Here is a 27,296-nt window from a genome sequence, read left to right as displayed (position 1 = left end):
AACTAGCTGCTGACACTAAGTCTGTTCTTCAGTTGTACAACGAACAAAAGGAAGAAAACTGCATGTAGGTTTTGAAGAGATGAGACAAGTCTATAACCAGGTCATCAGCTCCTGATTTATCTGTAAGAGTTGGTACTTCCTGATATTTCCCAGCACCCATCCTTCAAGAGATCGGGAAAGAAGGTGATGAGAAAGAAGAGCAAAATTGTGGAAAGAGCCTCTTTAGGTAACCATCTTACATGTAAAATGAGGAGAGTTACGAGGGTTTAAAGCGCATCAAAGTCTTAAGTGTATCTTATTTAAGCTAACTAGAATACTTGCCGTTCAGAAGATTAATAGGAAGTTCTTAAACTCCTGATGGCTGCTGGGTAAATAAACCTTAAAAGTGCCAAGTTTGAAAAACAACATGAAAGAAACGTTTTAATGTGGAAGACAGAGAACCAGCATCATAGGACAGTAAATATGCTGCAGGAGTAAGCATCAGGAAAAATTAGTTCAAGGAAGTGTTTCTACAGATAAAAAGTCTTAATGGTCAGTAAGGGACCGTTTAAAAGATTTAAAGGGAAACCTTGTAGCTAAAATTTCAATGTCCAAAAGCTTCCTTTTTTAAAAAAAAAAAATTAAAGGTGGAGCTTTGGGGAACCTGGGTGGCTCAGGAGTCCCGGGATCGAGTTCCATATCGAGCTCCCAGCTCCATGGGGAATCTGCTTCTCCCTCTGACCTTCTCCCCTCTCATGCTCTCTCACTCTCTCTCTCTCTCTCTCAAATACATAAATAAAATCTTAAAAAAAAAAAGGTGGAGCTTTGTTAGTTTATTGAACACAAGTGCTACAAATAAACACTGTGTTTTGTTCTGAAAAACTTCAAAACTATGAGGGTTTCTTTAAGGTTAAACTACCAACAAGACCACCACATTTCATTATGAATGAGACTTCCCCTGGGAGTTAGGGTAGGACAAGGAGGGCGACTACATGCTTGTTGGGCAAAGAAGCACTTCTGCAGGCACAGGCTGGCACCCCCACAAACATAGCCAAGGAACACTTGCTATATGGACACTGTCAAAGATTAGGGCCACCCCTGCTCTGATAACTCAGACTCATCACTTATCAGGTCATGGAGAAAAGATGAAATTCTGCATAGGAATGGTGGTTTAAGAACTTAAATATAGAGTGTCAGAAAGCATAAGTAAGGTTAGTGAAAGTTGAGAACCATCTGTATTTGATACAGTCTGTTTTTCTTGGAAAAATCATTCAGATTTGGAATGAAGCCATAGAGGTGTGGTTTAGTGTATGTGGTTTTGTTTTCCATTATAAGATTTTTTTTGGGGGGGAGGAGGTGCTTGAGCCGTAGAAAGAAGAAATTCTTTAAAGAGGCTAATTTTTAAAAAATTGTGCTCTCCCAGCAAGATAGGGAAATATCAACAGTTTTTGGTGCATGCTTCTAGTCTTTCGAAGTAGATATCCCCAATCCAACATCCCTTCCATTTGATGGTTGTTTGTTTTTTTTTTTTAGATAATTTTTTGTTTATTTGACACAGAGAGATCACAAGTAGGCGGGGGAAGGGAAGGGGGAGGCAGGCACCCCGCTGAGCCCAGGGCCCTGAGACGTGACCTGAGCCAAAGGTAGGAGCTTAATTCACTGAGCCACCCACCCACTGAGCCAAATGGAGTGCCCCTCCATTTGATGTTTTAACAGATTTGCTTTATTGTTTACAATGAGAGCTAAAAGGAAATTTTTATGTTCTCAAATACGCATTTTAGTTTCTCATCCCCACAAACCTGGAGTATTTATGTAATACTTGAGGTATTAATTTAAAATTTGGAGTTTTGTTTGAAACTTGGAGCATGTATTTAATTTCTTATTCCTGCCCACGACTTCAGACTTCGAAATGGAAGAACAGAATGTTATTTATTCAAGGTAACTTTATACACAGGTTTTCAGGGAAAAAAATACCTATTATGTGATGTTAAGTGTATGTAGATTGCTTATTTCCAGAATGGCTAAGTTATTTGCATACATATATAAAATATACTATACATTAAAGTTAGGTACAGTGATTAAATCACTGTTACATCATTTTTTAAAAAATAAGTTCCACTTATGCATGTGGGCTTTGAGCAGTTTCAGGTAGTTCCTGAAGAAAAAGCAAAATGGCTACCAGTTGCTTTCATCACATGAAGAAAAACAAAAGATGGAGTTCCATAAGAAAGATGGAAAATCAGCTAAAAAGCAAGTTACAATATTTATAACAGTTCTTCAGGTGGGGGCGGCAAGTATTCACCGTGATCCTGATCACAATCAGGAGGAAGAGAGAACTCCTGACACTGGATCGCATTGTTGGAATCTTCCTGGTTTCTCATGAAATCTCCTGGTTCCAGGGGCAAGTTAAGTGAGTCAGGTGGAGGTGGAAATGTTTGTTCGAACTCGGGATTATGATTTTTACAGACGTGATTGAGACAGCCCAGAGACGATGGGAGATTGGAGGAAGCATTTGGAAGAGGAGATAGAACTGTCATTGTGGGTTTGTCACATTGGTTATTCTCCTGTTCTTCCAAATCAAGAAGTGGGGGAGGCGGAGGAAGCAGATCTGCATCATCTGAAGAGGAAACTGCAGTGCCGATTGTTGATCCACCAGGACTCTCCTCTGATGTACCATTTACCTCATCTTTTATTTTTTCTATTTTGGGGTGGTTGGAATCTTCAGTGTGTTCATTTGGTTCAAACAACTTAATTTCCAAGTCCTCTGCTAAGAGTGTGCTTTTGTTTGATTTCCAGGGCATAAATGTAACAATTGATGTACGTTTTGTGGGGACTTCATTTCCTCTAATGTTATCCATATATATGTCGGGGGTTTCACCATCAGCAAATGGAGACCTACCTGCCCAATTCTGATCACTTAATGCTGGTTTTCTCAAGCATTTCCATAGTACAATTATGATTATGGATACCAACATAGAAGTCAGAATTACGCCAATTAATATGGCACCTATTGAATTAGCACTGGTTTCATGTGAGATAGTTTTGCTACTGGTAGTTTCTAGGATGAATCCTGGAGTAATCCTCCGCAAGCTTTTGACACTTGTTGGTCGTACAGGTGGTGTTGGTTTCCTAGAAGAGGTACGGACAGATGATGGCTGTTGAGTGGAAGTATAGACAAATGGTGGCAGTCGTTTAGTAGAAGTATGGGCAGATGGTGGTAGTTGTCCAGCAGAAGTAAATACGGGTACTGCTGTCTGTTGGGAAGACGTGTTGGCCATTGATATTGGTTGTCCGGTGATGTTATAGGCACGTAGTTGCCCAGCAGAAGTGTGTGCCGCTGGTTCTTCAGACAAAGCATGGGCAGCTGGTGCTGTTTGTTCATCAGCAGCTTTAGCAGTTGGTACTGGTTGTGCCAGAGAAACATGGTTGAATTGTGTTGGTTGACTCATAGGATTCTCTGTTGTGGTTTGAGAATTCGCTGAGTTAGATAGCCTTGATGATCTAAATAAAGTAGACTGTGGTTGCTTCTCTGTTGTAGTTGCTTCTGTCGCTGAGGAAAATGTATCACTGATGTGTCCACAAAACAAAATTAAGATGAAATATTTGGGATCCATTCCAGAATGTTTCCTCTTTACCAGTGGTTTTATAATGAGAGAAAGAAAGACAGGTATTATTTGGTGTCTGGCACAAAGTAGGTAGGTACTTAATAAGTATTTATTGTTTCTAATTTAGACTTGATACACTGTGGTGTAAATAAATTCTTTTGAATATATCCTAACTTAACCTTACAACATTTGGACCTCATAGGCAATAGTCTCTTAATTCTTTCATAAGATCTGTACTTGGCCTTGCTGCCCCACTCGGTTCGTTACATTACAGTCCTTCATTTTACCATCATACTTGTGGTACACATAGGCTGTGGGTGCTGGTTCCATGTGCTGTCTATTCTTTTCTTCCTTACTGCTAGAAATACACTGATTCTGTTGCTTTGAAGGACACCAGTAATCATCTATTACCTAATCCAAAGTCTTGCTTTTATTCTCTTTTTTTTCTCTCTCTCTCTTGACCACATTCAATGCTATTGACTATCCAAGTAGCTCTTCGTGATAGTCTTCCTTTCATGTTAATCTCACTAGCTCCTGTTTTTCCCTTCTTAAATATGGGTACTCGTTATTCAGTCCTCACTCTTAGCTACTTTTCTCTAATCCCGATTGCATACATTTTCAGCTCTCACCTATATGCCGTAACTCCCAAACCTGCACATCCAGCCTAAACTCATTAATTCCTTCCATTTACATGACTTCTTGGTGGACATTTCCATGTATATATCCTACTGTCAGCAAATTTAAAATACTTAAAACACAGAATTCATCTTCATGTGGAAACTGGCTCTCTTTATTTTCATACGGTGCTAACTTTGTTTAAGTTTTGTATGCAGAGAGTCTGTTGTGTTAGTAGTCTCTACAGTATCATCAGTCTAGCACTGTATCTTTATGTTAGGATCTTATACTCTTTTTTTAAGATTTTATTTTGAGCCACAAATAGGGGGAGGGACAGAAGAAGAGGGAGAGAATCTCAAGCAGACTATCTGCTGAGCGCAGAGCCAGATGTGGAGCGCAGCGTGGGGCTTCATGTCCTGACTCTGAGATCATGACCTGAAGCGGTATCAAGAGTCTGGCGTTTAGCCAACTGAGCTATCCAAGCACCCCTAGGATCTCATACTCTTTTTTTTTTTTTTTAAGATTTTATTTATTTATTTGACAGAGAGAAATCACAAGAGAGGCAGGCAGAGAGAGAGGAAGGGAAGCAGGCTCTCTGCTGTGCAGAGAGCCCGATGTGGGACTCGATCCCAGGATCCTGAGATCATGACCTGAGCTGAAGGCAGCGCTTAACCCACTGAGCCACCCAGGCGCCCGGATCTCATACTCTTAAAGGAGTCAGTTCAACTCAGAATCCTAAGCAGTCTTTGAATCTGGTTGAGTCAGTTGTTGCCAATTGGTAGAGTTGTCCCACTGCTGTTTTCATTTCATTTATCAATAAACATTATCGTTGTGTCAGGTCTGTTCTAGGTTTAAGAGATATACTCCCCACACCCCGAGTTTCTAGTGGTAGAAATAAGTAATAAATAGTTGTAATAGTTTAATAAGCTTTCTCCTAAAGGTATGCAAGAGATGCACAGAGGAACCATCGCAGCCTGGGAGGCTTTCAGGGAAGGTTTTTCAGAGAAGTAAAACTTGAGCTGTCTTGAAAGATCTGTAAGAAGGAATTAAGCAAGTAAAGTATTGCCGTCAGGGGAACAACATATGGACATGGGAGGAGAAGGCTCATGTGTAAGTTTGGCAGGCAGGGCTTTTTGTGGGATGTGGTAGATGCTAAAACGTGAGGAGTAAGTTCCAGTTCTGCTTCCAGCATGTAACTCTGCATCTGAGTGTGAGAACTAGTCATTTCATCCCTCCTGTCTCAACTGCCTTCTCTCTAAAGTGAGGAGTTACACTAAGACAGTTTCAGCTCTAAGTGTAATATACTGTTTTGTACATTATTTTTTTTATATATTTTATTTATTTGACAGAGAGAAATCACAACTAGGCAGAGAGGCAGACAGAGAGAGGAAGAAGCAGGCTCCCTGCAGAACAGAGAGCCTGATGCGGGGCTCAATCCCAGGACCCTGAGATCATGACCTGAGCCGAAGGCAGAGGCTTTAACCAATTGAGCCACCCAGGCGCCCCTGTTTTGTACATTATTAAACACAATGGTAACTATTTGGCTATTCTTTAACGTTAGGTTGGTTATTAACACTGGGTTGGTTATTAACGTCAGGGAAAGGAACATCTCAGGGTGTTAGATCCTGGTAAATTGACTAGAAACTATAGTTTTTCTGGGATTCCTAGTCCGATGTGAGAGAGATTTGATGTTCTATGCGAAGCACAATAACAGAAGAGGAATGCCCTCCAGTTTTGCAAATAAAGAGACTTTTCAGCATATTTGAGTAGATTTCGTTGTTTACTCCTCTACTACTTGGTACAGAGTGTTGGTAAATTACCCGGTTTAAGCAGAGGGCATGTAATTTATTCCCCCCTCAACGGTCTCTTCCTTTTTATTTTCTTTCTAATACTTCAGGCCTAAATTTAAAATTTTTCTCCTTTAAACTTTCCTGCACACTACTGATGAAGTAATCCTCTGAAAAACGTTTATAGTCAGCTTACTGCTCCCTGACTTATGGGTTCCCTGCTGCTGTCAAGACAAAAATTCTAAACTGAGTTTTCTTCCTTCTGGCTTGAATTTACCAGTCCTGACTCATGTCTCAAGACTGAAACTTCTCATTCAGCCAAATGTACCTCTTCCCATCTTAAGTACTTTCTAGACACATGCTTTTTTCCCTAAATAGACACTTTAAATTACACTGTTTCTCACCCTCTTAGAGTATGTTCCCCATCCCCAAACTCATCCTCTTTTCTTATCTGAACCGGTCCTCACTGGTCAGACCTCAGCTTAAATTCTCCTTCCTAAATCAAGTTCTCTGTGACTGACGACATCCCAGAGAGTTCAGCCATTCCCTGAACCCTCCTAGGTCTTGTTGTCTTTATGGTTCCTTAGATAATTATTCATGGTCCTGCCATAGTCACATCTTTATTCTCTTAAATAATTGTGTTGTTTTTTAATTACTTTTAACTTTGCACATTTTCTTTTTATTATCCCTACCCATTCAAACAAGAACCTTGAAGAAAGCAAGAAAGAAACAAAAATTTTATATAGAACATATTCTGTACTGTACTATCCCCCGTGTTTTGTTTTGTTTTGTTTTAAGATTTTATTTATTTATTTGACAAAGAGAGATCACAGGTAGATAGAGAGGCAGGCCGAGAGAGAGAGAGAAAGAGAGAGAGAAGCAGGCTCCCTGCTGAGCAGAGAGCCCGATGCGGGACTCGATCCCAGGACCCCAAGATAATGACCTGAGCCGAAGGCAGCGGCTTAACCCACTGAGCCACCCAGGCGCCCCTATCCCCCGTGTTTTAGTAAGAACTTTACTTCATTTAACCTTTAAATGATCATGAGGAAGATGAAGGAATCCTTGACTCACAGATAAAGACACAAATTCACATGGATTAAGAGTTTACCTAGGGTGCCTGGGTGGCTCAGTCAGTTAAGCGTCTGCCTTCAGCTCAGGTTATGATCCTGGGGTCCTGGGATCAAGCCCCGCATCAGGCTCCCTGCTCAGCGGGGAGGTGCTTCTCCCTCTCCCTCTGCCTGCCACTCTCCCTGAGAGTGCTCTCTTTATCTATCAAACAAATAAAGTCTTAAAAAAGAAAAAAAGAGTTTGCCTAGTGTTCTATCACTTTTATATATATTAAATCACAGGTAAGGAATTTGTACCTAGGACCATCTGATTGACAAGCATGTACTCTTTCTCCTCCCTAAACTGCTTTGGGTTTTGATTCCTTTATATCTAAGTGCCATATATGTTAGGAGCTCAGGAAATACTTAATCTGTTTTGGGTTCATGGTTCCTTTTCATTTCACTTTTTCACTATTTATTAATACTTCTGCCAGCATGTAAGCAGAGAAGATAAATCTAAGTTGTTAAATTATGCTTGTTATCCATTTTGCAAAAGGTTTCACAGGAAAAAAATTGAAACTTTTGGCATCAAATGTGGGGATTTGAATCATCTCTATATGGTTATCCATGTGCCATTCCCACTTGCTATTCTTACAGATTTCCACCACCCCCAAAAGTCATTCTTCAGGGTTTCACTTTAGTTTTTAAAAAATGCCATCCAAAGCAACAGAAAATATAGGCCATTATTGTCTTCAGCCAAAAATGTTTCCTCTTTTATGACTTCACTTAAAATTTTAAAAACCCACACAGTTCCTCTTTTCAATTCGCTAAAAAAAGGCACTAGAGAAGGAAAGATCCTGAACAGGAACATGATTATAAACCATTTTAATTTGTAAGATCAGTTTTGGTAAGTTCATAACCTCTTTTGTCAATAGGAAGGTCATGTGAGATTTTTCTACTTGTCATTTAAGAGTTACAGCAATCTCAAAACCAAATTGCATTTTTTACCTCTCCTGTCTCTTCTTCCCACTCTTCAGTTAGCTGTCTACCCTCCGAGGGTCTGCTACATTAGAATGCTGGAATCTGTAGTAGATTTCTACTACAGCAAATCAGAACAGTCCAGAAAAGAAAGAGCAGGATTTAAAAGAGGAATATATAAGGGGCATAATACTGAAGAAACTGACATTTTCTAATTCAGAGAATGAGGCCAGTGTTATTAGCAGTGCAGAAAGTTATTTAACATAATGTATTTTTTAAAATATGTAAACCATATATACCTAAAGTACCAACATTGCTTCTTCAGGGAGAGAAGGTGGAAAGAACAAACCATATGGGAGAAGTAGAAAGGAGAAAATGTAGGACAAGATTAAATGAAAAGGGAATGCAAAGAAATTAAAAAAATAACACCAGAGAGAAAAATAAAGTAGAAATTATAGTAAGCAGCCAGTATATGGAAAAGGGGGAGGTCAGTGGACTAGAGAAGGTATTAAAGAGTTAGTGAAAGGCTGAAAAAAAAAAGTGGTAGTTATGTAATTAACAAGAAATTAGGGTAGGTGATTAAAGTGGACAAGGTGGTCAAAATTAGAAGTTGGGGGGAGAAGATTGAAGTAGTTGGAAGAAAGAACCACAGAGTGCTGCTCTCTGTCACTGAACCGGATTTGTGGACATAGGGAAGGAGCAAGAAGGAGCTGTCTTCCCATGATGGAGGACTTGACTCACCCATTTTCTCAAACTCACTAGGCTTTCATTTTAGGTTCTCCTGTCTGTTCTAAGTATTCTTAAGATTCTCTCTTTTTACTTCTTTCTGGCACAATTCAGAACATAACTGCTAATTATTCTAAAGAACCCAGACATATTCTATATAGCATTTTTCTAGAAGTCCCTTAGTCTGCTGCTCAGGCAAATCCCACATTGTCTACTTTTGTATGGCAGTATTTTGCTCATTGTTATAGATTGGCACTTTGAGGTCTAAATCTGTGATTTTGGTCCTCTGGCTTTTCCCAAATATTTAAAAATGTTTTAAAAGAGAAAGGAAAACATCACCTGTGTTTTAACTAAACATCTTACAGGCAATTACACTGAAGGTAGGAGTCCTCATGTATCAGACATGTTCTCATAAATATGATGCATAAATGTACAGTTAAGATGGATTGTGTTAAGTTGGATATGATAAGAAATGCCATTTAAAGAGAACCAAAGAGATTTGGAGAGCATATCCTAAACATAAAGGCAAGTATAGGTAGCAAAGATAATAGATTAAAATTTAGTCATAGTGTATCAACAACTGGTTAAGTTACTCAATAATAAAAAGAAGAAAACAGCAATTCTGTATCTTGAGGAGGAGTAAAAAGAGATTAACCTTGAACTCTTGATAGGAAGCATTTGGTGACTCTTATCAATATTAATAGCTACCATTTACTGAGTACCCACTCAGTGTTAGGTACTATCCTGTTTTAACAAGCAGAGGAGATATGGGATAACTTGCCAGTGTCAGAGTTGTAAATAGAGGCAATGATCAAGAAATCATGTCAGTCATATGCAAGAGCCCTTTCCTTCTGGTACATGTCACTAAACATGCTGCACTGCCTTTCATAGTAAAATCATGAAGCAGGGGCACATGGGTGGCTCAGTGGGTTAAAGCCTCTGCCTTTGCCTCAGGTCATGATCTCAGGGCCCTGGGATCAAGCCCCACATTGGGCTCTCTGCTCAGCAGGGAGCCTGCTTCCCGCTCTCTCTCTGCCTGCCTCTCTGCCTACTTGTGTCTCTGTCTGTCAGATAAATAAATAAAATCTTAAAAAAAAAATCATGAAGCAGGAATGCTTTATGAAGGAGGGAGATGTGAGCTCTCTGGGAACAGATATGTAAATAACTTTGGGAGGCAGTCTTGAGTTAAGGGGTAGGAAAAAAAAAGACTACCAGAAAACCAGGTTATGCCTTTGATTCTGTGAAATTATTTCGAGAATTGTAAATGGTTAGCCTATAAGCTATCATATATGAGATGACTTGTAAAGATCGGACATTGAAAGGCATCAGATTTATATTTAACATATTTGAACTTACTCAGAATTCATAATTTCCTTCTCAGTAGAGTTATATAGGAATTAGTTGAAAAACACAGGTACTATTACACTCTAAATTTTGAACTGACCCTTTAAAAATATAGAGAGACAAGTCTTATCTAAAAAAGAGATAAAAATCTTTATTTTCTAACTTAAGTAATAGTTACTTAGAAAAAATCCAAAGTGGACTTCTATAAAGGAAAGTCATAAATATTTATGAAATGTTGAAATAGAATATCACCCAGTATAAATTTATATTCTGTGATATTGTGAGTCTGTGTAAACTAAACTCTTGACAGTTTTTATTTGGAAGGTATTTACTTTGTATATACTATTTATTTGTATTATACTGTTTACCAGTAGCTCAGATAACAATGTATTGCTTGAATATGTAGGTGATATGAATATATGTACACATTTTATCATAACAGTTTTGTCTTAACTTTAAAAATGAGACCTATTTTCCTGTAACTATTATTACTTAAATATAAAATGCTGTTTGTATAAAAAAAAAGATAATTGAGTATCTTATCTAATCTCCTTTGGTTTCTTTTTTAATTTAAGTGAAGGTGACCGTTTTTACCATAGAAACTAAAGGGGATTAAAAAATAACTTGAATCTATGGATTATGTTATATATGGGACAACTTTATGGAAAGCAAGATAGAGTTTTTAACAGTTGGTATTTGGGGATTGTAAATTCAGTCATGTCCCATGGACTCTAGTTTTACTTGTCACCATTAGCTTTCTCTGCCAGGATTATAGTTTATTGTTTATAACTACAGAACTAAGGCTGACTAACCATTGTGATTGAACAAACTTAAAAGAGCTGTATCATACAAACCTTGCTGAAAATTTTTCTCCAAGGCAAGCTCAACATTGCATATTTTTTAATTCCATGCAACCAAACTCCAAAACCTGCTCTAGACATCTTTAGACTAGCAGAATTTAAGTTTAAAACACTAACAACATTTTAATTTTAAAAATAAATTTTATATAAAATAAAGATCAAACCAGATTGCCTATGTGAAAATTTTCTTACCTCAGCTGTTAACTTCTTTTTGCAGAATGCTGAGTTCTTGTTCTATCTGGACATTTTGGTGATTTGGCTAAGAAAGCAAAAGGGGTGGTTCAGTTCAGATTAAAAATGGTCCTGTAGCAAACTGAAATGCTTTCTGTAGAAAAAAAGGAAGTTTATCGATAGTTGGTTCCGGAAGTGCAATAAGCCGCAAAATGACTAAGTAATGCACTACTTGAACAGAACTTATTTTGAAACACAGTTTGTAGCTTTATGATTTGAATGCTTTTAATTAATGTTGGTAAGTGAACATTTGAGACTCTCTAGTAATGTGATTATATAATTTAAATACTTAGAATAGTACTTTAGAGGGGAACTTCCATATTCTAAGGCAAAAACTGCCAGTTGGGTTATCACCCAAAGTGAGATTTCTTTTCGTAAGAAGCAAATGATGTGTTCTGTTTACTTGATTACCTTAGGCAAGTTGCTGTGCTTCTGAGTCATCATTTCCTCCTCTGGAGGAATATTTCTCTTATTGAGTTATTGTGAAGATTAAGTAAGATAACATATATAAATGCCTCCCACACGGTAGGAAGCCAGTAAATGTTAACATTATTTCCTCGTACATAATTTAGACAAAGCCCAGGTAAAAGTATAATTAAACTTTTCGGACTGAGTACTTTACTAAATGATTTTGGAGTTCCAGTGCACAACTCTTTGATTACCCCCGGAGTAGGTACTTCCCAGTGGAAGGTAAAATAAATTGGGAATCATGATTTAAATGAGTCAACTAAGCAAAGTACATTGAACAGAGAATGGAGTTAGTCTGAAGAAAAATTTCTTTGCGCAAGTCTCCTTCTAGCCTCTTTCCTGCTCTGAGAAATGGAGGTCATATTTCCTAATTTAAAAATTTGTTGTGGTGGGGCGCCTGGGTGGCTCAGTGGGTTAAGCCGCTGCCTTCGTCTCAGGTCATGATCTCAGGGTCCTAGGATCGAGTCCCGCATCGGACTCTCTGCTCAGCGGCGAGCCTGCTTCCCTCTCTCTCTCTCTCTCTCTCTCTCTCTGCCTGCCTCTCTGCCTGCTTGTGATCTCTGCCTGTGGGTTTAAATAAATGTAAAGTGCTTAGCATAGTGCCCTTTAGAGTAGATGCGGTAAGTATTAAGCCTTGCCCTGCTTTTCGTGATCACTGCAGAGGATCATGGGCTGTTGAGGCCTAGTTCTTAACATCAAGGTCCTTATACCTTGGTACAAAAAGAATATAATCAAAGCACTGTGAACTTTTGATTTACTACTTTAAAATCCCTGAATTGAGTATGTGAATCATAACACCTGGGGTAGAAAACGAAAGTGTTCTTTTTTCAAAAATAACTTTTAAAATTTGAACTCAAAATTTATCTTAATCTGTTAAGATATAAAGGAACCACTTCTGTTTGTTCATGAACTGTCATTGGATAGCATCATTCTGAGGGTGTTAATTAGTGAGTGATGAATTTTAAATATTCTTGCAATAGAAGCTTTATTTTTTTTGTCAGAAAATGGTTAACCTGTATGTTGAATATGAAAATACCTACCTAGCTAATGTCTTATCTTTTAAAGGACACTGTTTTAATTTCCTCAGACAAGTATATATGACACTTGGCTCCATGACTGCTTTGTGTTATCACTATTTGCCCTAATACACAATCTCAAATTTTTAATTGTACAAGATGGGAGCTCTGCCCAGTTTCATTGCCAGTGTGGTCCTTTTTACTCCTCAAAAGATAACCTAATGTCACCACGATTGGCATGAGTGTTCTCTTGCTTCCCTTTTTATTTTTTTGACATTTCGCTTTATCTGAATAATATTATAATTTTTTAAAGAAATTGGTAATAAGTTGATTACAAAATTGATTTTTTCCCCTCCCATTTTAAAATATAACCTAGATCTTTCAAGCCATGGTACCTGTAAAAAGTGATTTTGATGACCAAGAGCAGTATCACCTAGGGAATTAATGCAGAAATTACCAGTGCTTGGAGGTTACTCCACTGCAGCTGAATCACAAAGAGAATTGGTGGGAATTAGATATTGGCTAGTTTTAAAAACTCTTCAGATGACACAATCAGGATGGGAATCATGAACCTAGAAGGGAGGGTAAGAGTGTGACCATATTTGGAAAAATAAATACATAAACTCTTTTCTTAAATGGCTAGCATATTGCCCAAAATAAATGCTTAATAAGGGATGAGAATTTTTTAATGTAGCTTGGGGTTTTTTTTGTTTTGTTTTTTGTTTTTGCCCTTTTTTTTTTAAGATTTTATTTATTTATTTGACAGAGAGATCACAAGTAGGCAGAGAGGCAGGCAGAGAGAGAGGGGGAAACAGACTCTCCGCTGAGTGGAGAGCCCGATATGGGGCTCGATCCCAGGACCCTGAGATCATGAGCTGAAGGCAGAGGCTTTAACCCACCGAGCCACCCAGGCGCCCCTGTAGCTTGGTTTTTAATTAGTATGCTCTGGATCAATTTTAGTAGATAGCTGAAAAGTCTCTCAAACCAACTTTTGTAATATATTTAACTGAAGGTGGAAGTCTTAATTTAAGTTTAAGTCATTATTTTACTTGAACACAGTTTCTTGAAAGGTTGAACAGTTCCTTGGACTATCTTGTTTTCCCAGATGAGAGCAAACATACACACATCTTTCCTTTGCTCATGTCACATTAGATAGTTTAAAAAAAAAAAAAAGTAAAACTGATCATTTATTAGGCCGCTTGGCCCCTTTGAAATCAGAGAATTAGTCACCCTTTGGATATTTGCTATAAATATTCCAATACGCAGTATGTATAGAAGTACATTGCATTTAAACAGTAAAATGTGCTTTACATTTATACTTGGCCTTCTGTTATGGCTACAATGTCATCTATTTCAATTAAGCTCTTTTACTTATTGGTCTTTACAGTGTGTTCCCTAAGATAATAAAAGGAATACAAATATATGTAGTCAGTTTTATTCTAATGAGTCTTAATTCGTTATACAAAATTAAAAGTTTTAATTAAATATTTGTAGTAGAGAAACTCTTCTGTGTGCCATACATAAAGATGAAAACATCTGGCATAAAATTGCTGTGCCGGTCTATGAGCTGGTCTAGATTCTGTCACATTCAGCAAAGGTACTGTTAAACTACAGTTCAACTCTATACATTAGGAATTTGCCTTCTGTTAGATGTTGAAGCATATACTTGCCTCTAAGGACACACTAAAACTCTTCAAAGTTGAATTATATTCAGACAAAGATCGTCTAACTACTGTTGCTGAACAGGAAATGTTTATTTAATTGTCCATTTCTGCCTCCATTAGTCCTTCAACTCGCCTTTAAAACCTTCCCTACATTCTTGAGTGTTTGGTTATTTGCTTTTTAAAATATTCAGTGTCAGGACAAAAGTGCACAGTTTAAGTAATTGAGAAGGTGGGCAGACTTCTCCCCTTCTCACCTGCTTGATTCTAAATTGCAAGGCTGCCATGTCAACAACTTTGACTGCCAGACCAATGTGTTGGCATTAAACATCAAACTGATTTCATTTTTTACTTCATAAACTTTCTCATTGCTACTTTGCATTTTTCTTTACTAAAGCCCCTGTTAGTTAGTGAGTTTTTCAGTTCCTCCTTCATCTTTTCTTTCCCTTGTAGCTATGAGTGTTCCAGTAGATTGCATCATTAGGTTGGGCCCTGTGAGCTGGTGTGTTCTTTTCCAAGTGTCTGAATCAGCAGGCCAGAGACCACTGCTTGCCAGAAAATCACCATTGCTTCTAGGCTGACGCTTGCCTATTTGTTTTGATCGTCTGAGAGATGAGACTTTGTTTGCCAGAACTACGGTTGATAGAAATAGAAGGGTGCAGATAAGGAAAAGCACTGCAATTATAACCAAGCAAATTAGCATAGCCATTTTGTTGTTGTTTTCATCACAGACCTCTTTTTTGAAAATTTCACGGTGACCTTTGGTTGTGTTTTCCGTGCTCAGTACTGTTGGAGAACTGTTCGTGACGACGGAAGGTATATAAAGCTCCAGTTCCGATGGAGGCGTTAGAGATGGGACCTGAGAGGATGTTGCCATTTCTGCCCTGTTTATAGCGTTACCTCTTTTATCTATTGCAGAAGTTGTAGGGCTTGTGTTAATGTTTTCATTTTGCTTTCTGCCTGGCTTATTTTGAATATCTGGATCCCAGACTGAAGTACTGTTAGCCCACAGATGGGTATAGTTTGCGTTTATTCCAGGAGACCAAGAAAAAACCATTGTCATCAGAAGGGCAAGATGCAGGTAGAGTCCTGTGTGCTCCATGTCCGCGAATATGCTGGAAATCTGTTGGGATAGCAGTATAATTGGTTAATTTGGGAAAGAATAAGGGTTCCTGGTTGCTCTGATTGTAGTTAAAAATCGGACAGCTGGTACCTTACAAGTGAGCTACAAACTTGTGCCTAATATTTGCTATCCTGTTTGAATTTCTTAACTGACTTTTTTTTTCTGTTAGGCTGTGTATAAAGAAACATTTAATTTCTGTTATTCTCGTAAATGCTAGAAGTTAGCATTATAAATAACTGTGAATCATTTTAAACTGAATTCCGTGGTTTTATATAGCTTTCTCCCCACCAGGCATACTAAACTTCAGCTTTGAGTCAGATACTTCCGCTTTGCTTTTTTGATTCCTCCTTTTTTTTTGGCCCCCAACCATTTAAGGATCTTTCTGGCAGAAACTCCCCACCCTCTAACAAATGTGTCACCAGTCTTTATAGTAAAGGAGAAATGTGGCCCTTGAGCATTTTGCTTCATGTATGAAGAAAAAGCAAATGGCTTTTTTTGGTTTTTGTTTTGGGGTCAAGAAAGGGGAACTATAGCAACCAAAGGAAATGGATTTCAAATAGGAATTCAAGGTGTTCTTTTTTTCTTGTTGGGTGTTTATCTTGAAGCTTAGAATAAAGCTGGTACTTAGAAATATACTCCTGGTATTTGTGAAAGCAATCATACGGTGGTGGTTCTCTCTTTTCACTTGTATATCCCCTAACTTACTGTCGTTTTTTAAAAGCAAAGGCATGCCAGAGTTCTTCTGAACAATCTCAAAAGTTAAACAAAGTGACTTTTTTCACCATCATTTATGCCTCGCATTGTTTTTTGTATTACTATTTTGACACAATTTTTTAAAATAAAAATTATACAGGGGCACTTCAGTGGCTCAGTTGGTTAAGTGACTGCCTTCGGCTCAGGTCTTGATCCTGGAGTCCCTAGATGGAGTCCCACATTGGGCTCCTGGCTTCATGGGGAGTCTGCTTCTTCCTTTGACCTTCTACCCTCTCATGCTCGCTCTCACTCTCTCTCTCTCAAATAAATAAAATCTTAAAATAAATAAATAAATAATACAGCAAAATAGAGACCATTAGGTTTGTGGGGATTTAGACTATGGGAATGGGAAGTCAAGGCAGATCATTAAGTCTCAACATATAAATAAAAAAGATGAATTTTAGTTTCAGCTTCAAACTCCTTAGAAGGCAGTACAAAAGGGGGACAAGTCTGTTCCTAATTCTCATCCACCCTGTGGTTGAAGATTTAAATAGAACTGGATTATCTGTTCTAGGTACTGATAAACCAGCAGAAAAGATATATCGCCATTATGGAGTCATCTCTTTTATAGTAATATTCTGTTCATCTGAGCTACTTTTGTAGACTACTTTACGTTAGCATTAAATAGAAGCAAAACTAGATTATTCTCCTGAGATTTACTCAGTAAAATTACCTGTTTAAGAACTTTATTTTAGAGAAGTTCTTCTCCAACTTGAATGTGCATGGGAGTCTTTTTGTTGTTGTTATTTTGTTTGTCTATTTGTTTTTAATTGGATTTTGATTCTGTAGGTCTAAGAGGGACCTGAGATCCTGTATTCCTAACCTCCTCCCAAGTAAGACAGATGCTGGTGCTAGTCATACTTTTTTTGAGTTTCAGGGTTTTATTAGAAATAGTTGTTATGTCATTGGATAAAATTTTTGTGCTATTGATAATACAGACATTGAAAATAACAAATGTGTTATGTTGTTATACGAACAAAAGTAACTTATAATAAACAATGGCAAATGGAAACCAGCCACTGAAGTAATATTTCCTAAAGGAAAAAAACCTTTATTATGTGTTCTGGAATTAAGATGACTTTTTAGATTATGATCTGTAACAGACAGTTGAAGAGACTGCACACTGACTTCCATATAATAGTGTTCAGCTTCCGTTTTTAAGTTGAATAACATAAATCTTGGTATACTTTATGATTCTTTCACAAAGAGAAATACTTCAAATTGGGTAAACAGGTAATTTCCATCCTTTCCTACTAGACTAGATTTCTGCATTCCATGATAAAATGATTTAAAGTGGGTTATTCTTATCCCATTAGTTCATGAACAATGTAGTATACATCATGGAACTCGTACACATTTTAGCAGTGCTTACCACGGGGTAGATAATAGGCCCGCTGTTGATTGTCTGCAGCCAGATGTACTGTCATCCCAAATAAACAAACTGTTAACAAAATGAGACTTTCTCTTGCCCTTACAAATGCCTGAGAATAGAGGACTGTCTCTGCATCCCTAATTTATGCCATGGAGGCCAGGTTACATTATCAAAAGTTTTCTTTATCTGGCCATTTTCAGTAAAATTTATAATGCCTAAGCATTTGTAATGAGAACTTTATTTTTTCAACCTCTTTAGTAACATAAAACTTTTTAGTTCACTCTGGATTCTAAACTCAGATCCTTCCTAATCGTGATTAAAAACTATGTTGATGATAAATCTTTCCATTTCTAACTTAAATGTTACTTAATAGGATAGAAAAACAGCATACATTTTCAATCACTTATGATTCTACTTTGTTAGTAAGATTCTTAGGTACTCTTTGAAAGCACTTCCTTGAACACTAGCTCGTACAAAGTTATGCGTGAAAAGGCATAAGAAAAGCCAAATATATATGACCTACCTTACAAACTGTTGGTCAAAATCTGATTATAACCTGATTTTAATAAGCCACTTCTTTTCTTGTCTTGAAGCACAGCTTCCAAGTAATTTAAAGCAGGATAGACTTGGAGAATACGAACCTTAAAGTAAATCTGCAGTTTAAAAAAAAAAGGGTATGTACAGCTAGCTTTCCACTTTTAAAACCAAACCACAGATGACACATTTCCTTTCTGCTGCAACTAAAGCACATGTCACAGGGGGGAAAAAACCAAGGAGAAAAAAAAAACCAAAAAAACCAAAAGTCCGACTTGTCCAGTTGGCCGCTGGCATGACAGGAGGCTTTGTATAACAAATCCCCGCCCCCAGGGCAGGGAGGGTTTTCCTCTCAGTGCCTTTTGACCTTATGCTCATTATATATGCCTATGATGTTCTTTTGAATGGCAGTATCATTCAAAAGAAGAGGGAATGGTTTTTTCCTGCAGCATTAAAATCCCTAAAAATTTTTATTTGTGTACCACAGAGTGATTTGATGACATAAGTTTGGATACCCAGGGTATTGGTCAGATAATAGAAACAGTGAAATACACAACCAGCATCTCAAATTGTGGAAATACAACATTGATTTGAGAAAATATCTAGTAAACGTAGATGATATGGGGCAGAATAAATTTTATGTGGTTTAGTGTATACACACACAGACACATGTACACACGCTTTCCCCTCGAATGTCCTATCATCACTTCATATTCAGTATGTCTGAAACGGACTTGGTTTTCTCTCCAAAAGTTACTGCCCCTCATGAGCCCTTTTTGTTCATGATAGCAGCATTCTTTGTGATCTCAGAGGCTTGGTATCTAGCAAGTCCTTTCTTTCAGCCCAGACCTTGGATCATGTTGGTCCTTCCTTCATATTCTTGGATTATTTCTTTCTTCACTGTCTCCATAGTATTCTCCTACCAACTTCAGCCACATCTTCTATGTAGTTTTCAGTGACTACCCAGTGTGTGTTCATCTCTCCCTCTTCCGAACTATCTTTCTCTGCAATTCATTTGATAAGTGATTACATACTACCTCATACCTTTTCTTTGATCTTGAAATATTTTATTTTAAAATTATTTAACTTGATTTTTATCTTCTTTTCCCCAACAAGATTAAAAATTCTGAAGTAAGGATTTTTATCTGAGCCTATTTTATATAACTTACCAGAGTCATCAAGTGTAGAACATTGGACCCAATTAATATATAAGTTGTTCTGATTTGAAGTTCTAGTACTGTGTTCTTCAGGGCTTTCTGGTGGTCCTTACTTTGGCTACTCACACTGCTCGGCATTCTTTTGAGTGTAAGCAACTTAGGACCTCATATGGCTTAATAGAAAAAATGGAATTCATTGGCTTATCAACAATATAGTCAAGGGTAAATTTGATCCCTGGAGAGGCTTCTTTATCTAGAGTTCAAATGAAATGGCTGGGCCCCAGTTTCTCTCTTCATTTCTCTGCTCTATTTCTTCAGTTTTTAGGCAGACTTTCCCTTCATATATCTCAAGGCATGACCTAACAATGCCCAGGGCAATGTGTTCCCTTGTTTATAAACACCAGGAAAGAAGAAGTCTGAATTCCCAACTAAAGCTAAAGTTTCTGAATTGGGCCTCTTTGACCCTGGTTGTCCTGATTTGAGTTATATATATGGTCATTGCTGAACCTCTCTGCTTAAGGTGGAGTAAACAAATTGACTAAAGCTATTCAGATCACTCCAGGGCTCCAGGTGGGTCATTCCCATCCAAAGTGTTGGCCAGGGGAATTCACTGGTCCTAGAGGCAACCAATCAGTGTTCACTGACTTTCTCTGATTGTCTGGGGTGTGCAGGTTTGTTCTTGCTCAAAAGTGTTTGAACTGGAGACTTGTCTCTTTCAGTTTACTTCAGCCTTATTTCTCAATATATAAAGAATACCTGATTTCAAAAAATGGATTTAGATTTTGTGCAATCTTTTGTTACTACAGTTTTCTCTAGAAACCACATCAGAAAATTAAAGGAATAAAATAGATTAGAAGCCTCTGTGTATTTATTTATTCAGAATTCTGTTAATAATCTGTGTCCTTTTTTTTTTTTTGTCATCTTCCTTAGGTTTAAAACTGGTCAGATCAATGGCGATTTGCTGATATACCATGTCTTGCTGACTTTAAAGCCATATTATGCCAAGCCATATGAAATTGTAGTGGACCTTACCCATACTGGGCCTAGCAATCGCTTTAAAACGGACTTTCTGTCCAAGTGGTTTGTTGTTTTTCCTGGCTTTGCTTATGACAACGTCTCTGCAGTCTATATCTATAACTGTAACTCCTGGGTCAGGGAGTACACCAAGTATCACGAGCGGCTGCTGACTGGCCTCAAAGGCAGCAAGAGGCTCATCTTCATAGACTGTCCTGGGAAACTGGCCGAGCACATAGAGCATGAACAACAGAAACTGCCTGCTGCCACTCTGGCTTTAGAAGAGGACCTGAAGGTATTCCACAATGCTCTCAAGCTAGCTCACAAAGACACCAAGGTTTCTATCAAAGTAAGTCTCACTCCATGATTTGTTACCCTGCTTGGTTAACCAGACTGCACCGGCCTCCCTAGGTGCTCCCATAGTAGTAGATCAAATGTAAAGTCCAGATGGAGGAAAACTCAGCTTTCTGTCTTCACGGAGGTCCTGTGGAAGATAGGAGAGGTGTACACTTAATATTCTACGTTGCATTGGAGGCAGGGGAGTGTGGTAGAGAGGGCAGTTGGCCATCTATCAGTCAAATGGTGGGAATGTATGGAGGGAAATTACCAGTTGAGAATCCTTCTGATTATTACATGCTTTGTGTAGAAGGAAAACATGAACCAGTATAAAACCAGTAATTGTCTGTGGGATTCTTGAGCTTTTTAGAAAAAAATTAGTATTTTTTAAAATGTTTTTAGTCTCTTTTGAGAGCATTTATCATGATAATTGTCGAGCCCATTTGAACATGTGGTAACTCTTCCTTAAATGGCAAACATGGTACTTGTTTGGTTGGTCCATTGGTCAGTTTTCAGAGTCTCTTAAGAGTTCTGCATGGTGGAATTGAACTCTTCTTCACTCCACCCTCTCACCATCACTTTCCAGGTTGGTTCTACTGCTGTCCAGGTAACCTCAGCAGAGCGAACAAAAGTCCTGGGGCAATCAGTCTTTCTAAATGATATCTATTATGCTTCGGAAATTGAGGAGATCTGCCTGGTGGATGAGAACCAGTTTACCTTAACCATTGCAAACCAGGGCACACCACTCACCTTCATGCACCAGGAGTGCGAAGCCATTGTCCAGTCTATCATTCATATCCGGACACGCTGGGAGCTGTCGCAGCCCGACTCCATCCCCCAGCACACCAAGATTCGGCCAAAAGATGTCCCTGGGACGCTGCTCAATATTGCATTACTTAATTTAGGCAGTTCAGACCCTAGTTTACGGTAGGTTTTTTTTAAAATTCACTTCAACTTTTTTCAAGGTTTGTTGCTTTTAGAATGAGACCACTTAATAAGCTTTTAATACAGCCTCTACCTTAATACTCTAAATAGGAAAGTATGCTATGTTGGTTAACCAGTGTGACCTCATCAGTTTGTGGGGTATTCACATGAACTGTGGAATTCTGAAAAGGGTGAGTCACACTAAACCAATACATGTTCTTTCTCCAGGACACTTTCGTCTGAAACAGACTACATAGCAGTTTTGTTTCTGTGGCCCCCTCCATCCCCAAAAAAGCCTTTTTTTTTTTTTTTTTTAAATCTATTCCTAAGTTTCTCCTTCTGAGTCCTCTAATTATGTTTTCCCATGTTCAGAAGTACATCACTAGTAAGTTTCCTCACAATCAAATTAGATTATTGTTTGACAAAGGAGGGCTTAAAGTACAATAACTCAAACAGTGACACTGCATACTTTCCACCTGTGTGACTTGAACAGAGTTCTTTAAAGAAGTCTTAAGACAAATATAGATGTCATCTAACAGAATATAATCGGTTCTGTTTAGATTTAATAATCTGAACGTGAATGAGGAAGGCGCATGGCCTGTGGGGTCAGTAGATTTGGTTTAAATCTAGATCTGCTACTATGTATGACTTTGGGCAAGGTATTAAAGTTCTCTGAGCTCTAGTTTCAAAATACGAGTAACAGTGCCTTTCCTATATACTTACAAAGGTTTCATAAACAGTATGTGTAGCAATATATTTTAGCACCTGGCCGTTTGTGCTTGGTAATTATTACTGCCTCCCAACTCCCCCTCCCACCCCTTCTCTCTCTGGCAACGTGTCTTTGCACTTCTTCCTTCGTTTCTCCCCTGTGCTTTTCATGTTGGGGTAATTCTTTGTCCCAGGTTCCTTAGGACTGTCAAGACTTTTACAGATATAAATTCTTAGCTCCAAAAAATCTTCCCTAGTGTGTAATGTAGCCCAAGTTTTATAAGTGGGCTTTTTAGGAGTCCTGATTCTTAAAAGGGGGGAAAATCAAGATTTTTTTACCTGGATGGGTCTCCCAGAAATTATGTATAAAATACTGTGTATGCTTAGCTTTCATTATCTCCAAGGAACCTGTGACACCTACCCCAGTTTGAGCAGGCCCGGTTCTTAATAGCTGTTGAAATGTACAGAATAAAAGTCAATGTCAAAATAGTGTAACTCCAAATTCCTAAGAGTTAGTAAGAGATACACAAACTTAGAAACAATAATATTAATTATCTCATTTTAGGAAAATAGAACTATAAAGCCTACCTTTAATTTATAATTTAAAATTCCTCATAGAAGAATGCTAGCAATGTTCTAAAAGATATTAGCTTCAATGAACCTGTATTCTCTTGTGAAATAAAGTGAACTGACATCTTCTGCTTTTTGCTGAAGTATGTCATTCCAGAGAAAAAGACTTTAGGCTGACTTAAATTTCAGTGGTATTTTGCCCCCATATGGTTGTTGCAAAAGTATATAGTAGCATGATGAAGGTTCGGAGGTCAGGAAAACCTGAAATTTGCTGAGCAATCAAACTATTCTCTTGCTGGAGAAAAAAGAAAATTTGAAAATCAGGTGCAAGTTTTTTTGACTTGTGTCCAAAATTGCTTAAATGTATTTTCAGACTTTTCTAAGGAGAGTTTTGGTTCTAATGGAACCTGGATGTATATCATTGTTTTTTTGTTTGTTTGTTTGTTTTTTGTTTTTGTTTTGTTTTGTTTTCGGTGGTTATATATAACGGAAGGGGGAGACTTAATTATATTTGTTTTTGACCTCCAGTTTGGTATGTCTTGTAGGACACAAAGAAAGAAATTCAGTAGGTGCTGATGAAAGATTTTCACATTGCAATTTGATAGGGGCCATCTCATTTCTCTTCTTATGATCCCCATTATGAATGGATCTGATGAGAGGAGGAACCACAATTTGAGTTTTTGGCTTCATTGAAAAAAATGATGAGCCTTATTCTAACTTTATTGATCCACCTTAGGACCATAAACCTCTCGTATTTTATATCCCAGTAAAATGTCGTTTAGGAAGGTCTTATATTTACCTGTCTTAAGAGCCTCACAGTGCTCTTCTGGTAATGTCAGAAACCTCCCTTGAATCCCTAAATGATGAAAAAAAATCCCTAAATGATCAAGGCGTATTTTGTGTTTACCATAGAATCATAACATATTATTAATTATTAATTATCAATTAGAGAATTGATTGTAAAATTTAAAAAGTTGATTAGGCTTTGTAATAGAATCATAAGTTGTATGTTATGAAAAAAATTGGGAATTTTAAGAAAAAATGGGTTTTAAAACAACTTCATTTGTGTTTTCTTCTAGGTCAGCTGCCTATAATCTTCTGTGTGCCTTAACTTGTACCTTTAATTTAAAAATCGAAGGCCAGTTACTAGAGACATCAGGTTTATGCATCCCTGCCAACAACACCCTCTTTATTGTCTCTATTAGTAAGACACTGGCAGCCAATGAGCCACATCTCACCTTAGAATTTTTGGAAGAGTGTATTTCTGGATTTAGCAAATCTAGTAAGTAATAATAATTTCTTTAATACTAACAATGATTCTAAGAAGATTCAAAGAAAATCATTTCAGAATTTGCCGGTGAAATCATAATTGATTATATTTTCAGTTCTTTATCTCTTCTAAATTTCATTTGCTGTACTGTGCAACTAAAGAAACGCTGAAGGAAGTTCCTGGTAGACAACATTGAGAAATCCACCAAAATTCTAGCCATAAAAGCAGGGTGGCAAGATTTTTGATACTTTACTTGTCTCTGAGCCACTTACAAAGTATTTTTCCACACTGTTTCAGTTTAATTGGCTTCAGGATTTCTCTTCTCAGCAGATTATTCCAAATGAGTGAAGTCTCCTTGATTTTAAGGAAATAGTAATTTTCTCTTTTCGTTAGGTTGACTTTGAACTGTAATTTTATTGGTCATGTACAGTTCCAGGAGAATGCAGTGACACTATTGCAGGGTCCAGAGTCAGCTCCTGACTTGGCTTTTAATACCTCTTACAAATTTAATATCCACTCTTTCCATTTATTCATCTTCATACCCTGTTGTAGTATAAATGTTGCTCTTCCTCCAGCTTATTTCCTGATATTTTCTTCCCTCCCATTTCTCTCTCCATAATACAGAAAACTTTTTTCTGCATTCAAACATATTTTTTTTTTTAAGATTTACTTATTTATTTGAGGACAGTAAGATAACATAAAAAAGGGCATGTGCATGCACATGAGTTGGGGGAGGGGCAGAGGGAGACTGTCTTTAAGCTGACTCCGCTGCACTCCGCTGAGTGCAGAGCCAAACTTGGGGTTCAGTCCCAGTGACCTGTGAGATCATGACCTGAGCTGAAACCAAGACCTGGATGCTTAAACAACTGAGCCACTCAGGTGCCCCTCTAATATATTGGATTCTTCAGCTAATTAATTGAAAGCTTTGACAATTCATCAAGTCCAGATGACTGTATATATTTACTTATAATAAGAGATGTAGGAATATAACCCTAAAAAGAAAATGTTTTAAGACTGACAAAATAAGAAAAGCATAAAGCTTTATTGAGAAATATTTTTAAAAGATTTGAGTGAATGAGCCGTACGTTGTGTTCCTGGACGAACAGTTCTTCCCACTTCCCAGATTATTATAAATTCAATGCAATCCCATTGCAAAAATAGCTATAGGATCTCAGGACTAAGAATGAGGTAGAACTGGGGTGCCTGGGTGGTTCAGTTTGTTATGTGTCCAACTAACTATGTGTCTTGATCTCAGGTCAGGTCATGATCTTGGGTTCCTGTGTTTCCAGCCCAGCATTGGGCTCCACGCTGGGTATGGAGTCTACAGAAAGAAAGAGAGAAAGAGGGAGGGAGGGATGGAAGGAGGAAGGGAGGAAGAAGTGGAACTTAAAATGATTATAAATTTCATTTGAAACAGCAAGAATAGTTAAGAATATGTTGAAAGAAAAACTGAAAGACACTTGTTGCAGACGTTTGAACACATAACAGTACAATAATTAAAACAGAAGTGTTAAAGAATCAGCAGTCACATCAGTTTAAGAAAACAGATTGATAAAGAAGCATCACATACTGACAGGGGAAAGATTAAATCATTCAAAGAGTGAGACTGGGAAATGAATTAAGTTGGATCTTCATCTTCACCCCAGACCACAACATACCAAAATAAGGTCTAGCTGTATTTAAGAATTGAATATAAAAGCTGGAACCATTAAAAAAAAAAAAGAAGAAGAAGAAGAAGAGGAAAGAAAGAGGAAGCAGAATATTTAATTGCTTTCTGGATGATTAAGGACTTACGAAGTAAAAAAGTGGTAGATGGAAACAAGGGAAATGGTGAGCATAAATGATTACATAAAACTTCAGAACATTTCTATTTCAGAAACATAAAGAAAATAAAAGATAATAAAAAACTAGGAAATATGCTTGCAGCAAATATGAGAAAAGATTAAGATTAATATCTTTAATCATGAAGTGTTCTTACAGATTAATAAAAAATGGATCAACAACAGTAGCATGCAAGTTATGCTAAAAAAGAATATATTTTAAGAAGTTCACTAATAAAAACAAAGAATAGTAAGGTAACATTCAATTATCAAATTGGCAAAGGGTTTTTTTTTTTAAGATTTTATTTGTTTATTATACCGAGAGAGACAGTGAGAGAGGGAGCACAAACCAAGGGAGAGGGAGAAGCAGGGAGCCCGATGCAGGGCTTGATCCCAACACCCAGGGATTGTGACCTGAGCCGAAGGCAGACAGTTAACCACTGAGCCACCCAGGCACCCCTGGTAAAGAGTTTTTTCCCTTTGTTTTTAATTCAGTGTTGATGGTCTATGGAATTTTGAACAGGGGCAGTTTTTTGAGACGGCACTTGGGACATGGATATCCAGACACCTAAGAGCGTTCATATCTTTTGGCTTCATGATTCTACCTTTTAGAATTTATCCTAAGGAATTAGTGTTCAGATGTTTATTATAGCATTACTTTTTATTTAAATTTTTTAAAATTCAGATATATCCTGTCAGTAAAGTGCCCAAATCTTAAGTGAACAGCTTGATGAATTTTTATGTGTGAATACGTCACAAAATCCCCTCCCACATCAAGATACAGAACATTTCCAGCATCCAGAAGGCTGTCAGTAACATCCCCTCACCAAGAGTAACCATTATTTAGAGGAATTTTTGTGTCTTTTTCTGAACTTCAAAATAAAATATTAAAACATGCTTGAACTTTGAAGAAGATATGCAAAACATACTGCATAGACAGCATGGTCCTCATTTTTGTGGAGGTGTTGGGGTGGGTTTTATGTGTCTATACACACGTAAATACACATTATCTCTACATAGCTTTGAAAGCCTGATGGAGATGAGATGATACACCAGTATATTAATACCAGTTTCATTTTGTGGTGATGCTTTCCTTTCACCTAACTTCCTATGATTGCTACACATTCCTTATAGAATTAGAATAAAACTTAATAAAATTTTTAACTAGGAGAGAAATGATTAAGAGGAAGAAAAATAAGATAAAACTTTTCAAAAGTTGGCCAGCTGGCTTTTAAGATTACTTTCTTCATGGCTTATTCTCTTCACCCCTATCTTTACTATATTGGTCAAATCTCTTTTCTCCAGACCTGATGCTAGGTAATGATCTTTACCTTTTACCTTCTTTTCCCCAATTCTCTATATTTTTAGATAACTGTTGATGTAATTTTCATTGACCATC

At 37.5% G+C, this 27,296-nt stretch overlaps 3 protein-coding genes across 11 annotated transcripts in view; 1 reads left to right on the top strand and 2 right to left on the bottom strand.

Moving 5' to 3' along the window:
• NF1 (neurofibromin 1) overlaps window positions 1-27,296 on the top strand; it is a 253,611-nt gene that overhangs the window by 191,336 nt on the left and 34,979 nt on the right. For all 9 annotated transcript variants that reach the window (XM_045985840.1, XM_045985838.1, XM_045985837.1 and 6 more), the window contains 3 exons: window positions 20,186-20,618; window positions 21,192-21,532; window positions 23,887-24,089. In XM_045985840.1, the coding sequence (XP_045841796.1) occupies window positions 20,186-20,618; window positions 21,192-21,532; window positions 23,887-24,089 (977 nt within the window). The remainder of the gene's footprint in view (window positions 1-20,185; window positions 20,619-21,191; window positions 21,533-23,886; window positions 24,090-27,296) is intronic.
• Window positions 1,890-15,180, bottom strand: EVI2B (ecotropic viral integration site 2B). Its single transcript, XM_045985846.1, has 3 exons — window positions 15,050-15,180; window positions 11,133-11,199; window positions 1,890-3,608 (listed from the first exon to the last, which is right to left on the bottom strand). Exon 3 carries the CDS (start codon window positions 3,591-3,593, stop codon window positions 2,244-2,246), a length of 1,350 nt encoding a protein of 449 aa, XP_045841802.1. The 5' UTR covers window positions 3,594-3,608; window positions 11,133-11,199; window positions 15,050-15,180; the 3' UTR covers window positions 1,890-2,243.
• Window positions 14,075-18,317, bottom strand: EVI2A (ecotropic viral integration site 2A). The gene is made up of 2 exons (XM_045985848.1): window positions 18,088-18,317; window positions 14,075-15,439 (listed from the first exon to the last, which is right to left on the bottom strand). The coding sequence occupies exon 2, from the start codon at window positions 15,416-15,418 to the stop codon at window positions 14,720-14,722; it is 699 nt and encodes a 232-aa protein (XP_045841804.1). The 5' UTR covers window positions 15,419-15,439; window positions 18,088-18,317; the 3' UTR covers window positions 14,075-14,719.

This window comes from Meles meles, chromosome 18 (assembly GCF_922984935.1).
Source record: "Meles meles chromosome 18, mMelMel3.1 paternal haplotype, whole genome shotgun sequence".
Classification (NCBI taxonomy): Eukaryota; Metazoa; Chordata; class Mammalia; order Carnivora; family Mustelidae; genus Meles; species Meles meles.
Note: the sequence above shows the minus strand (reverse complement) of the source record. Positions and strands in the feature narration are given on the sequence as shown.

Bases quoted from the DNA above. Each gene is read 5' to 3' on its own strand.
- EVI2B (XM_045985846.1), bottom strand. From the start codon at position 3,593: ATGGATCCCAAATATTTCATCTTAATTTTGTTTTGTGGACACATCAGT.
- EVI2A (XM_045985848.1), bottom strand. From the start codon at position 15,418: ATGGAGCACACAGGACTCTACCTGCATCTTGCCCTTCTGATGACAATG.